The sequence below is a fragment of the Vidua macroura genome, chromosome Z (genome assembly GCF_024509145.1).
Source record: "Vidua macroura isolate BioBank_ID:100142 chromosome Z, ASM2450914v1, whole genome shotgun sequence".
Classification (NCBI taxonomy): domain Eukaryota; kingdom Metazoa; phylum Chordata; class Aves; order Passeriformes; family Viduidae; genus Vidua; species Vidua macroura.
In genome coordinates, this window is record NC_071611.1 from 66287231 (window position 1) to 66300295 (window position 13065).

General features: G+C 40.6%; 1 protein-coding gene across 4 annotated transcripts in view; it reads right to left on the bottom strand.

Moving 5' to 3' along the window:
* CAST (calpastatin) overlaps positions 1-13065 on the bottom strand; it is a 57873-nt gene that overhangs the window by 7632 nt on the left and 37176 nt on the right. For all 4 annotated transcript variants that reach the window (XM_054002762.1, XM_054002760.1, XM_054002761.1 and 1 more), the window contains 14 exons: positions 9590-9688; positions 8976-9077; positions 8336-8416; positions 8185-8238; positions 7484-7579; positions 7242-7337; positions 6430-6528; positions 5201-5284; positions 4476-4523; positions 2465-2569; positions 2073-2168; positions 1608-1709; positions 538-621; positions 13-60 (listed from right to left, as the gene is read on the bottom strand). In XM_054002762.1, the coding sequence (XP_053858737.1) occupies positions 13-60; positions 538-621; positions 1608-1709; positions 2073-2168; positions 2465-2569; positions 4476-4523; positions 5201-5284; positions 6430-6528; positions 7242-7337; positions 7484-7579; positions 8185-8238; positions 8336-8416; positions 8976-9077; positions 9590-9688 (1194 nt within the window). The remainder of the gene's footprint in view (positions 1-12; positions 61-537; positions 622-1607; positions 1710-2072; positions 2169-2464; positions 2570-4475; positions 4524-5200; positions 5285-6429; positions 6529-7241; positions 7338-7483; positions 7580-8184; positions 8239-8335; positions 8417-8975; positions 9078-9589; positions 9689-13065) is intronic.

The following is a 13065-nucleotide window of genomic DNA, read 5'->3' on the forward strand; positions in this document are numbered from 1 at the left end:
CACTTTTTTTACCTGTGACTTCTCTTCTGATTTTGATAGGAGTGGTTTTCCATCTTTATCCTATAAAGAAAAAAAAATCCCTTGCATTAACCCTTAAACAGCCATGCAATTCAAGCACTCTGGGAGCATGCCCTGAGCAACAGAAAGTGTTACAAGGGACAGGAACCTAACCAGCAGACTCTGTAGTATCTACTGCTGCTACTCAAAATGCCACTTAAAACATCCAGGTCCTTGGGGGTTTCTTAACAGCTTTAACCAATCACAATTTATTTATTTCTAAAATACCAGAAGCTACTGAAAGACTCTGGTGGACTAATCTCAGAATTATTAATCTGCAGGTACCTGCATCTAAACCACTTCTATGCCCATGCAGGCATCCAATGATAGATGACAGCTATTTGTGGGAACTATAAACCAGAATTTCTAGATATTATAAAAATGGCTGAACCAAAACATCAGTGTTTCAAAATGAAATGGGAGTCTCAGTCATTCTGAGGAATGAAAGGGAAGTAAGACTAAACACATTAAATAAATTACTTTGGCTTCTGTTAATCTGTACTCTGGAGGAATTGTTTCTTCTTCTTCACCCAGTTTTTTGTGTTGTTCCTTTTTGGTTTTCTCCTGTGAAGGAAAAATAGGAATCACAGTAAGAAAAACAATTACCCATGGAAATTCACATGAGCAAGCTTCCAGCCTTCAGCCCTCTGATTCAAATTGTTCTTTCTCATTCAATCCAACCACCAGATACAAATCTCATGAAAGTTAAAAGAAAACATTTTCTCTTGAGAAAGCCTTCATTCCCCTGCCTGTTTCTTCCTCTGTATATTAGAAGTAGCTCTACCTATTTCAGTGAAGCTAGCAGAGTTAAGTGAATAGACAAGGGTGGACCAAAATCAAAAATACCTCTGAGTCTTAATTCTTGACATTTCTGCAAATCCACTCAACAGCTATCTGGGCAGCATGCAAAGGAAGGCTGAAGAGAGAAATCAGTGGCCCACTTCAAAAATTATTATCCCCATACAAGTTATGCTGGGAAAATGCCAACTAAGAGAAGGGACTAAAGCCAACTTTGGGAACTTCTGTTTGGCAGAATTCCAGCCACTAGAAGGGCTGGTTTCTGACTCCAGCCAATTCCATCTGGTTTAAGGTGGCACACAGGGGCATTCAGACTGTGCCTATGAACAGCATTTCCTTGGATAGGATTTCAGTGACTTACTTATGGCTCCCTATTTAAATATATAAACCCCAAAAGTTTTGTGCATAATTCCAAATTTAAAGCTCTCATCATAAAGTTGGTTCCTTCAGAAAAAGGACCATACTGTGTGCTATCCCTGATGTGCATCTTAATTCTGCTTCAGTTCAGCAGGACACAACAAAACACAGTTTTCAGAAACTGAGGGAACTACTGCACTGCAATAGTCAGAATTATTAGAAAAGTGTACTCATTGTGTTGAAATCCTACTAGTACTTCCTAAGCAGAACAGAACTGGTTTCAACAGTACATTTTGTTTGTAAAAAAAGTGAAAACATAAATGTCTACTTTGTTTGTGACCTGAGGAAACAGAGTAACGCTGAAGGTATTTTTGAGGTCTGATTCTTTTCTCTACCTTAACTTTGTCCACAGCAGGCTTTTTCTCATCTGGATCAGGCTCCCTCTTCCCTAGGCTACTGGACAAGGCTTCCAGTGCTTCATCTGACAAAGGACCAACCTGCATGGGTATTGATAAAGGAAAAAACAATTTTTAGTTTGAAGAAACCTGATTTTGCCTTTTCCTGCAGTCCCCATTAGGTTCACAAACAGTACCCCCTTTAGGGCAGTAAGAGCACAGAACAGCACAGAACTATCAGTTTGGCTTCCTCTCTGAGGAAGGTCACTGACAATTCAGTTTATGCTTGACTCAGCTTTGGTTTTTTGCCTTTTTTTTCTGTGAACCACTCAGCCTTTGTGGGTTACAACTGTGGAGGAAGAACATGCAATACTGAAATGAGCATCCTGACAACATGCTCCACCATTCCATAAATGAAACATTGAGTTTTGCTTCAGCTCCAGCTGAAAGGGCTCCACTACTTACTGAAGGCACAGGAGCTGCAGACTGCACAGTGCAAGCTGTGGCATGAGGGACCACTTTATCCTCGGTGGCTTTTGCAGACACAGAACCTGATGGCTTCTGAAACAGAACAATTTACACTGTATTTTAGTGAATATGCTTAGAAAACAATAAAATGTGCCTGTTAAATGGCTTATTTTTTTCCTAAATACAGTACTAAATGAGAAAGAAAAGTCTGAATTTAAAGGCAGAAGATGCTCAATGAAGAGCTGAGTGCCAATACTGCATATTCCACTAAAGGCAATGGGAAGAGAAACAGGAAGAGAAGAAAATGGGTTTTTTTGAAAGAACACTAGCACTGCCCAGTCTTAGCAAAACTGTCAGTGTCAGCTTCTCCAGGAACCAGAAGGACTTACTTTGGATATGTTGCTGGGCTTTGGTGCTTTGGGTTGTACTGCAGGCTGTGCAGGGCAGGCAAAATCCTTTGAAAATTCATCAACAAGATCAGATTCACTCAAAGGCTGGAAAAAAAAAAAAAAAGTGGCACAGGTGATTCACTGCCTCTCTTTAATTTACTTTTTCAAGAACTATATTTCAGTTACTCATAAAGCAGGAAAACATCTGTAGTTTACACTGAAATAACCTTTCACAATTATGTGCAACAAAACAGAACTAATTTTGCAGTTAAGAAAAACACACTTCAGAATAAAACATAATATAGAGAACCAGATATAGATATGTTCAAGACAGGGCTACTGAAAAGGAAAATACAACCTCTTAATTAGGAAAAAAATGCTAATATTTACTAGCAGAACTAGAGTTCCCTGAAAGTTCTCTTAACCTGTCCACTGACTGCTGACACTCAGTGGTTTCCACTGTGTGTTTTGGTGAATAAAAATGCAGTTTTAGTTTCCTGCTGTTTGTGATATATTACAATCTACTGACACTATGTGAACTAGGCCTCTGCAATCCATATATCTCTACATTTACACACCTAAAGTTCCTGGGATCCTCCAAATGACTGTTCAAAGCTAAATGTTTAAATCTTCGCTAGCAGTGATGGTCATTCACCTGCTGCATGCAATTTAACAGCTCAGGGACAGACTCATAGTGCATAAAATTACATTTCTGAGAGAGAAATCCCTCCCTCATCCCCTTTCCCTAATTCTTTATCAAGTGTCTCAACACGTAAGGCCCCACTTTTCATAATGCCTGAAACCTTCCTTCAGATACTAAATAAGAAAAGGCATTTAGGTAGTAAATTTTATTCACTAAGAGTAATGCCACTGCATAAGGGTACACAGAGTGGAGGCCCAAACACTAGCTGAAGTCCTGAAGGAAGGACTTTGCCTTCACCAGAAATCATGGAAGAACAGCAAGTGGCTGATGGTTCCCAGCTATTAACACAGCTTTTAACACAGCTGTTAACAGAGTTTTTTCCATTTTGTTGATTTTGGTTTCACTGATCTCAATATTGGGGGTGATCCCCTGGCAGCAGGGCCTAGCTCCCCCGAGAGCAGAGCTGTTCCCTTTTTGTCCTCATGACAGGCCTGGCAGGAGTTCCCTTCTGTGCAGCTCTCAAACATCCACCATTCACAACAATCACATGTCTGAGACCTGAAATAAAAATTTTTAGAGACCAGAAGTCTTTTTTTCCCAGCACTTTGCCCTTCCTCCCTCTCTCCACGCTTTAACCCTGAAGCTCAGATTTCTGTCCAGGACTCGAACTGGTCCTGACATTCACACTCATTTCCAGAGAGCAGGGATTTCCTTTGCTTTTCCAAATTTTGGCAGCACTCCTCAGCTCACAGTATTTCCAAAGTGGAGCCCTCAGTTTCTTCAGTGCACAGTTCCTTTGCTTTCTTCCTGTGCCTTCAAAATTAGTAGCTACAACTGTCTCTTTCAGTATTTTAATCCCCTCTTGCACTTCCTAGGCCATGATGGATACTCTTTGCAAAGTCCAGGTTGTTCTTTGTGATTAGAAAAATGTACACAGCAGCTTTTTTTTTTTCCTTATTTCCAGTCAAATTCCTTTATATTTGATCACTAGCAAGAGAAAATTGTCAAGAAAATAAAGGATTTTCCTGCTTCACCTCTCTCTATCCTTAACAGCTCCAATAGACCTCTATAAAATACTTTTTACTAACTCCCCACATAGCCTTTTTTTGAGTAAACAATAATTTTTGTAAATCTCTCCTGTCTTGAACTCTCTAAACCTTTTCCTTATATGAGCTCTTCATTCACAGACAAGCGAATTTCAATAAAACTAACTTCCACCTGACGCTTCTGACCAGCAGGTTTTTTGCAAGGAAGTAAAACGCAGAAGCAGACCAAGAGACTTACATCGTGGCACAGAGAGAAGTGATGACAGAGAGGGAGAAAACAGGATATCTAGCCACACTCCTACAATATTGTCAGTTTTCTAACCTTTGGTTTTTCTTCCGGCTTCGGCAATATTGGTTTTCCGTCTTTATCCTAGAAGGAAATTAGGTATTATTGACATTTTTCTATTGTTACAAGAAGTGCCATACTCCGTAATCACCAGCAAAATAAGGCAAAATAAATTACTCAAGAATTAATCAGTGACAGGAATTTCCCTAAATGGGGAATTGTTACATGGCCAGATATTTTGATCAAAAAAGCAAATGGGATGTCAGCACATTACAGGAGACTAAAAAGTGTTCTGCTTTTGTTTTGGTTAACTTTGAATCAATCTTCATCACTTTGGGTGACAATTAAAAAAAAAAAACCCAAAAAATAAAATGTGCCATTTTCCCACCATTTTACATCAGTGTTTCAAGGTTACATTACAAACTGATACCAAAGAGTACTCCTGCAAGGGATGGATTTTACAAGGCTGAAAGGTAATGTTAGAAACACGAAACATCACTCTTGGAGAAGGAAGGGGTAACTTTTCCATTTGAGACAACTCACCCATCTCATGGGTGAGATGAGATCTTTTCCCAGAGTGCTTGGAAAAAACAGTGATACCCACAAAGGAAGAAGAAATAAGAGGTACGGGAATCATCAAGGAGAAAGCCATTGATTAAATACTAGTTTAGTTTGTTTTCCCCGTGTTCTTTCTCTCTCTGTAATTAAAGAGTCAGGCACAGTGCCCTGCCTACAAAGCAATGGAGATATGAAAAACTTACCAACTCTGGTGTTAACCTGTACTCTGGAGGTATTGTATCATCACGTTCTCCAGCCTTTTGCTCTTTTTTCTCTTTGGCTTTTGCCTTGAAAAGAAACAACTTTAAAAAACCAAAACCACTTAAAGAAATTAAAATAAAAGTTCCAAGTACACAACTCCACTATCAGGATTCTTCTGCCAACTGTGTACAAAAGGACTGGCATCAGATGAAATTATTCTATGTAGCAAGATACAAGAATCCATCAATTTATTCCTGTCAAATGTCTGTGGTAATATCATAATGCTTTAAGATTCAATACCACATGTGAATACAGCTAAATTATTTTAAATCCTAAAAAACTCTAGAGAATATTTAGAGCTCTGTCTTTGTGGCAGACACTTCTAGAATTTTTGTGTGTCCAAAATCATCAGGTTTTCTTGCACTTTAGCACTCTGATTACAGAATCCATAATTCTGTGTCTTTTTCCATCACTGGCACCAAAACAAAGTTTTTAATTCTCTGGGCCTCCTTAATGAAGAAATGTATCTGCTAAGTTATCTGAAGGCCCAAACTGGCTAAATCTGCAACACAAGAAGCTCTTTTTTAGTCAAAAATTATCTCAGTAACAGAAGATTCTTTTACTATTTCCCCATTGTTTGCTTGCTCTGAGCTATAAGTGAAGACAGGAAAAAACCTGCTCTAACTATTTAGAGTTGCTCTAACTATCTAGAGTTTGCAAAACTAAACCAAAAAGTTAAAGCTTAACATGCAAACACAGGGAAACTGTTTAAATTCTGTCTGTTGGGGAAAACCACAACTCTCAAAAGGCAGTGAAAGGCAAGACTCAAATTAGAAAGATAATGGAGTTTGATTGAAAAAGTAGCACACACAAAATGAAAGCTTGCTATAAATTGTATAGAGTGCTGGGGAAAAAAAAACACAAAACAGAGCTACCCATGAATGAATGTATATATACATTCATTATATATATATATATGTTTGCTTGTATAAGCAAACAAATTACATGCTCATAATTTTCCAGACCACCTTACTATGTTCTATCTGTATCCACTTGGGATTCTGAATGTTTTTCATTTGCTTAATCACTGAAGACTCACACATTCCTTAGGCCTTTGATATCAAAGTCACGTGCTTGTTATTTCACACATTTGTCCAGTGTCTAACAAAGAGAACTTGGGGTTCTACGGCTAGAGTCTGTAAGCCAGGGTAAAAAAGGAGTGAGGTGTTACCTCTGACACCTCTACAATAGGGGTAGGATCTTCTTCAGGTTCAGGTTCAGATCCTCTAAGAGTATCAAGAAGAGCATCCATTGCATCATCTTTAATTTCCTGTATTTTAAGAAAATGTGCAAACCACTTTGTAATTTCTTTAAACTGGCACGAGTTCTTACCTCAGGTGTTTTTATACTGTATATGAAGAAAACAGCCAACACCAAATTGGTCATTTTGGTTTGGCTTTACCCAATTTACTTTACCCCAAATTTTGTGACAGAATTAGCACAGCTTTAGGCAGACACAAGGCTTTTCTTAAGAAGGGAACGAAATAAAAAAAAAAAAAAAAAAAAGGAAGTAAAAATCCCCCCAAATACCACAGTGCCACAATGTCATCTAACACAAATCTCATATGCTTCGATTTGGCAAACTGAAAAAATGTAAGGTCACCTTGCTGTCTTTAGAGGGAAAAAACAGAAAGTTCATAAAACATGAGAAAGTTACATCATATCCAAGTTTTAAACACAGATCACAGAGCTAAGAAAATTTTCGTACAAATATTTCTACTCTATTTCCTCTAGTGAGAAGACCACAGTTATTCCTCAGAATCCAGAAGGAAAATCATCTGATATACTAAAGTAAGATCTTTAAGGCACAATGGAATCTGGGCAATGGCATTTCTTGTTATTCCTATATTTTCTATAATAAAGAGGATTTACAATTGAAAATGAGAATGATGAGCATCTTCATGAGAACAAAAACACATAACAGCCATATATGCCTGTAAATATTAATTATAAGGTAACCAGTGAAAGAAAGATTATGCATACCTCTTTTGATTTTGTTTTCTTCTCCTTAGGAGGAGCTGAAGTCTTAACTGAACTTGCTGCTTGTGCTGGCACTATTTCTCCTTCTTGATTTGGTTTCTGCGAGCGAGATGAAATTACAAACAAATTTGCAAATATAGAAAAGAAGCAGGAAATTTTATCTACTTTAAAATGAAATATTATGATAACAGTGTCATTTTTTTCCACACAATAAATGCATGCAATGGCAAGGAAAGTGTCAATACCTCTGTCAGACTTGTCTTCTTCTCCTGAGCAGAAGCAGCACTGCAGGTGAAGTCAGATGACAGGGCCTCTGCAAGCTCATCATCTGTCATTGGCTTCTGAGCAAGGAATTGCAAACCAAGTTATGACCATAAGAAACTTCAAATATCAACACGGGTCAAGCTCAGTTTAGAGCCGGAGTGTGTCCCACAATTACTCACACAGTGACCTCACTGGCACAAGTTCCTGACACAACAAAAAATAAAGGTGCTTGCCCCCACTGGTTGATTCATGTCTCAGATAAACTTTACTTTTTAGTATGTCAGACTTCCCAGCCAGCAAAATTATGTTGGCTGACAAAAATCTCTGACCAAGTGTAGAAATACAAGTAGTCTTTCCTGAAGGCATTACAGAGAGACTCCTACTTGCACTGTATTTCTCCCCTTTGTTATTTGTATGCCAAATATTTCTGTAAGCATTTATTTGACTCATTTAAGCTTCAGCATCATGAAAATTCCTACACTTTTATTAAAAACATGTGTGCCAAGCTTTATTTAGTTTTATCAGTAGCCAGGTTATTTGGCAGCCCACATCCCCCTCCAAATTGCCTGGGACTTTTGGAGAACAGGCAAAATTTATATTTTCCTAGGAATTCAATGATAACTGGGTTATTTTCACCTGGGTTACTTTCACCTTCCAGTATATTAAAAAAAAAAGTTCTTACTTCATCTTGCTCATTTGGTTTCAGTGGGACCACATCTTTGCCATATCCTTTGCTCTGAAGTGAGAATTAATTTTGTAGTCAATGAGAAGCAGAAATATCCAATATTACAGAAAAGACACATGAAGAATATATTGATTTTTAACTCACTCACCTTCAACAGTTTAACATACTCTGGAGGGAGACTACCTTCCCGTTTGCCCATTTCTTCCAAGTATCTTGAATATATATCTTCCTGTGAAAATAATGCACAATTAATGTTTCTGTACTGTTCTTTACTGAAATAAATTTCGGATAGAGCCACCTACAGTGATACCATCAAAAAGAAAATGCAAATAATGACTAGGACACTCTATAGTGTCTTTCAGTACCTACTGTCATGCACATGCCTCCTCACCTGCTTCAACAGTGCTCATCATCCAGCAGAACATTCCCAGATTCCTAATTTAGGCCATTTCACTGTCTTAGATCATGGGATGTATTGCTGAACCTAGACTGCTTTTTAAATATTTATGTATTTTTGTCATGTTTTACTGAGCCACTAAGCTTGTAATCTAATCCTTTTTTCATGATTCTCCCATTCAGACTCAGAAAGTTATGCATTTTTTAACAAATTTCCAAAACCGTGTCATTTCTATATTAACAAAACCAACATTAAAATGTAACTTTGCACACTCTGTTTCAACTCTTCACAAATCACAGGTACAAGTCCTGGATCAACACAGTAATGAACAACTACAGATATAATTTAGGGATGAATCTTCTAAGAAATAACAATGTGACGTGTAAAATACCGTAATTTCCGGGCCAGTGTAAACAGGAGTAGTAGGCACATATTCCTCAGGTCCACCAAGGGTATCTATTAGGCTATCAAGTGCTGACTCATCCATAACAGGCTAAAAACATAAGCAAACCATTATAGAAGTTACCAAGGTGTACACAGGAGAAAAAAAAAATCTGAAGCATCTGGTGAATCTGTAGAATACTCCTAGAAACCAACCTAAAAGCTTTCTTTCAGTAGGATATTACTCGCTAAATTTTCCAGTGAGAATGGTTCTAAACTCCAGTGTCATTAACAAGGTATTTTGTATTTGTGTATCAGTGGATACACATAATATACTCAAATATAACCAAAGATAGGGAGTAACTGATTTTAAGCTTGTATAATTTTAAGCTAGCTTCTAAAGAAGTCCTATTTAACAAAACACAAATGACACACCAGTTGTTTCTCACCTCTTCCTGCAGATGGCCCTCCACCATCATACATACATTGAGGAGGATGTATCAGTACTTCAGCCGTTACCCTTTTATTTTTTTTTTTTCCTGAAACCGAAGTATTTCAGAGAGAGAAGCGCCCTCTGAGACATTATTACAAGGGAACCCTTTGTCTGGGGCTATGTTTACTTACCTCAGTACTTGATTTGTCAGCAGCAGCTACCACACTTCCACCAGGTGTGCCTGTTCCAGCAGCTGCACCAGTCACTGTAGACATATCCTTGGTCTTTTGCTGGAGAAGAAAAAGAACAAAAATAAGAGATAGTTTATAACAATGTTAAAAGAGAGACAAAACAACGTAAAACATCCAATGCTGAGGCTGTGCACAATGTTTTGGACTCAGCAACTGGCTGGGACTCAGCAACTGGCTGGTGCGGATGCACAGCACCCAGATGCTTGGGCAGAGTGAGCTACCATCATAAAAGCTCTGTTTCCAGTGAGATTTTGCTGTGGGAAAGAAAGCTTTCTATTTTAAGCACTCTACCTCCTTCTTTTATTCTGCCAGTGAAAGAAATCTGCAGGGCAAGAAAGACTTTGAGGCCCCTTCCAAGTCTCTTTGGAAAGCTGTCATTTACTTCTAATAGCTCTCAATGCAACATTAAACTCCAGCAGCAGAAGGTTCTCAAGCAGGTGGGGTGAAAACTGCTGCAGGCAGGAAGGTGGAGGGGCAACACAACTACACAAAATGCAGATTTCTGCATTACTGACACTACCATTTACTGCCAAAAATACGGGTGCTGTAGCAGAGCTGCAGGAGCCCTTCGTGTTACCCCGGCCTTGTTGCCAGACACGTGCACACCAGCAGACCAAAACATCCACATCTTGATGCCACCACATGCTTTTCCTTCACATTTTTTTCTCCATTTACCCTGTGGAAATGACCCTTCCCCAGCCTTCCTCGCTTCAGTTTTTTTTAAAGCCTTGCTGTAGCTGACCTGCTACATTTGGAGCCAACGCTGCAGTGAGGGGGCAAGGGAAGAGTCTGACAAAGAGCCAATGACAGCTGTGAAGCTACAAAGAACTTATAAAAAAAACTGAGAGAAAAACAGAAGAGCCCCAAACACACAGAAACAGGCCTAAAAGTGTGATGTTCTTTCTGTTATTTGCTTGTCGAAAAGCTTAAATACACTGTGATTTTTGGGGGCCCATGTCTTCGTTTGAAAAGACAGGAGTCTGTGAAGGAAGGCTCCCATGAAATGGAAAAGGTAAACCCCCTCCCTCCAAACTACCACAATTTCAAAATAAAAAGGCTCTCAGGCAAAGATATGGGAATGGGAATAACAGTTCTTTACTAGGAAAAAAAAACTAAATTAAAAAAAAAAATGTAATTAGTACAAACAAAACTACTGATAGAGTCAGAAACCTGACACCCTGAGGAGTCAGGGTGTTGGTGATAGTCCAGTTAAATGGTGGCTGCTCCTCCTGCTCCTGGAGTGGCAGATGAAGTGCTGCTGAAGCGATGATCCCGTAAGAAGGGTGTAGTTTTCTCTGAAGGTCTGGTGGTAGAGTAGATGGGCCTGGTCTTCCTCTGGGAATCCAGTGAAGAGGCTGAGCTGCTGTCTCAAGAAATGCTGATTTTATGCAAGTAGGGATGCTTGGATCCTCCCTCTGGGTGGAGCATCTCACAATGGGATGATGTAATTTTCTCAGTCATGCAGTGAGCCGTTCAATGGCACATTAACAGAAGATATCTCCCCGGAGGGAGACCTTGTTCTTGGAAGAGATAAGAAAACTGCCCAATAGATGGCGAATAGAATATATGCTTATTTTACAAGCCAGGACATTATCCACTCCTTTTTCTATTTCCATCTGCATCACAATGAAATTTTACACCCAGTTCTCACTTAAGACTAGGTTTCCCTGTGGTACACAATGGGTTTCCCCGTCTTTCTGCATTACACACCAAGTTTAGCCAGGTCCTTGAGCAAAAACAATCCCACGGATGCGTTTGTCTTTGCCTGAGGTGGGATTAATCCAAACAGTTTTTCCTAAAATACCTTTCATATGTACCACAGGGACTTTATCTCCATCTACTGTGTGCAAGGGTTCTGACTGGGCAGGACCAGCTCGATTGATGGACCCTCGGGTGTTGACCATCCAGGTTGCTTTTGCCAGGTTCATTTCCCAGTTTCTAAATGTTCCCCCACCAAGTGCCTTCAGGGTAGTGTTAAGGAGTCCGTTGCACTGTTCACTTTGCTGGCAGCTGGAGCATGATAGGGATTATGATATATCCATTTGATACCATGTTCTCTGGCCCAGGTGTTGATGAGGCCATTCTTGAAATGGGTGCCGTTGTCAGACTCAATTCTCTCAGGTGTGCCAGGTCTCCACAGGACTTGCTTTTCCAGGCCTGAGATGGTGTTCCGGGCAGTGGCATGAGACACAGGGTAGGTCTCCAGCCATCCAGTGGTGGCTTCCACCATGGTCAGCACGTAGCGCTTGCCTTGGCGTGTCTGGGGCAGTGTGATGTAGTCAATCTGCCAGGCCTCCCCATACCTGTACTTGGACCACCGTCCACCATACCACAGGCTTCACCTGCTTGGCCTGCTTGATGGCAGCACACGTCTCACAGTCATGGACAACCTGAGGAATGCTGTCCATGGTTAGATCCACCCCTCGGTCTCGTGCCCAGTTGTAGGTGACATCTCTACCCTGATGGCCTGAGGCATCATGGGCCCATTGTGCTAGGAACAACTCCCCCTTGTGTTGCCAATCTAAGTCTATCTTTGACACCTCTCTTCTTGCTGCCTTACCTACCTGCTCGTTGTTTCGGTGCTCCTCATTAGCCCAACTTCTGGGGACATGGGCATCTACATGACAGACTTTCACTGTTAGCTTCTCCACCCGAGAGGCAATGTCTTTCCATATATCAGCAGCCCAGATTGGTTTTCCTCAACGTTGCCAGTTGGCCTTTCTCCACCTTCCCAGCCAGCCCCACAGAGCATTGGCTACCATCCACGAATCGGTATAAAGGTAGAGCTTTGGCCACTTCTCCCTTTCAGCAATGTCCAGGGCCAGCTGAACGGCCTTGAGTTCAGCGAGTTGGCTCAATCCACTTTCTCCTTCGGTAGCTTGTGCAACTTGTTGTGTGGGGCTCTATACGGCTGCTTTCCACTTCCGGTTCATCCCTACAATGCGACGGGAACCGTCAGTGAAAAGAGCATAGCATGTTTCCTCTGCTGGTAGTTGGTTATATGGTGGAGCTTCTTCAGCCCTTGTCGCTTGTTCCTGCTCCTCATCGTCAGTGAGACCAAAGTTTTCACCTTCCGGCCAGTTTGTAATTATCTCTAAAATCCCAGGGCGATTCAGGTTTCCAATACGGGCGTGCTGGGTGATGAGGGCAATCCATTTGCTCCATGTGGCTTCAGTGGCATGGTGGGTAGTAGGAGCCTTTCCTTTGAATATCCAGCCCAGCACCGGGAGTCAGGGTGTCAAGTTGTGCTTCCGTGCCAATCACCTCCGAGGCAGCTTGAACTCCTTTGTAGGCAGCCAAGATTTTCTTCTCTGTGGGGGTGTAGTTGGCTTCGGACCCTCTGTAACTTCAGCTCCAGAATCCCAGTGGTCAGCCTCGAGTCTCACCAGACACCTTCTGCCAAAGGCTCCAGGACA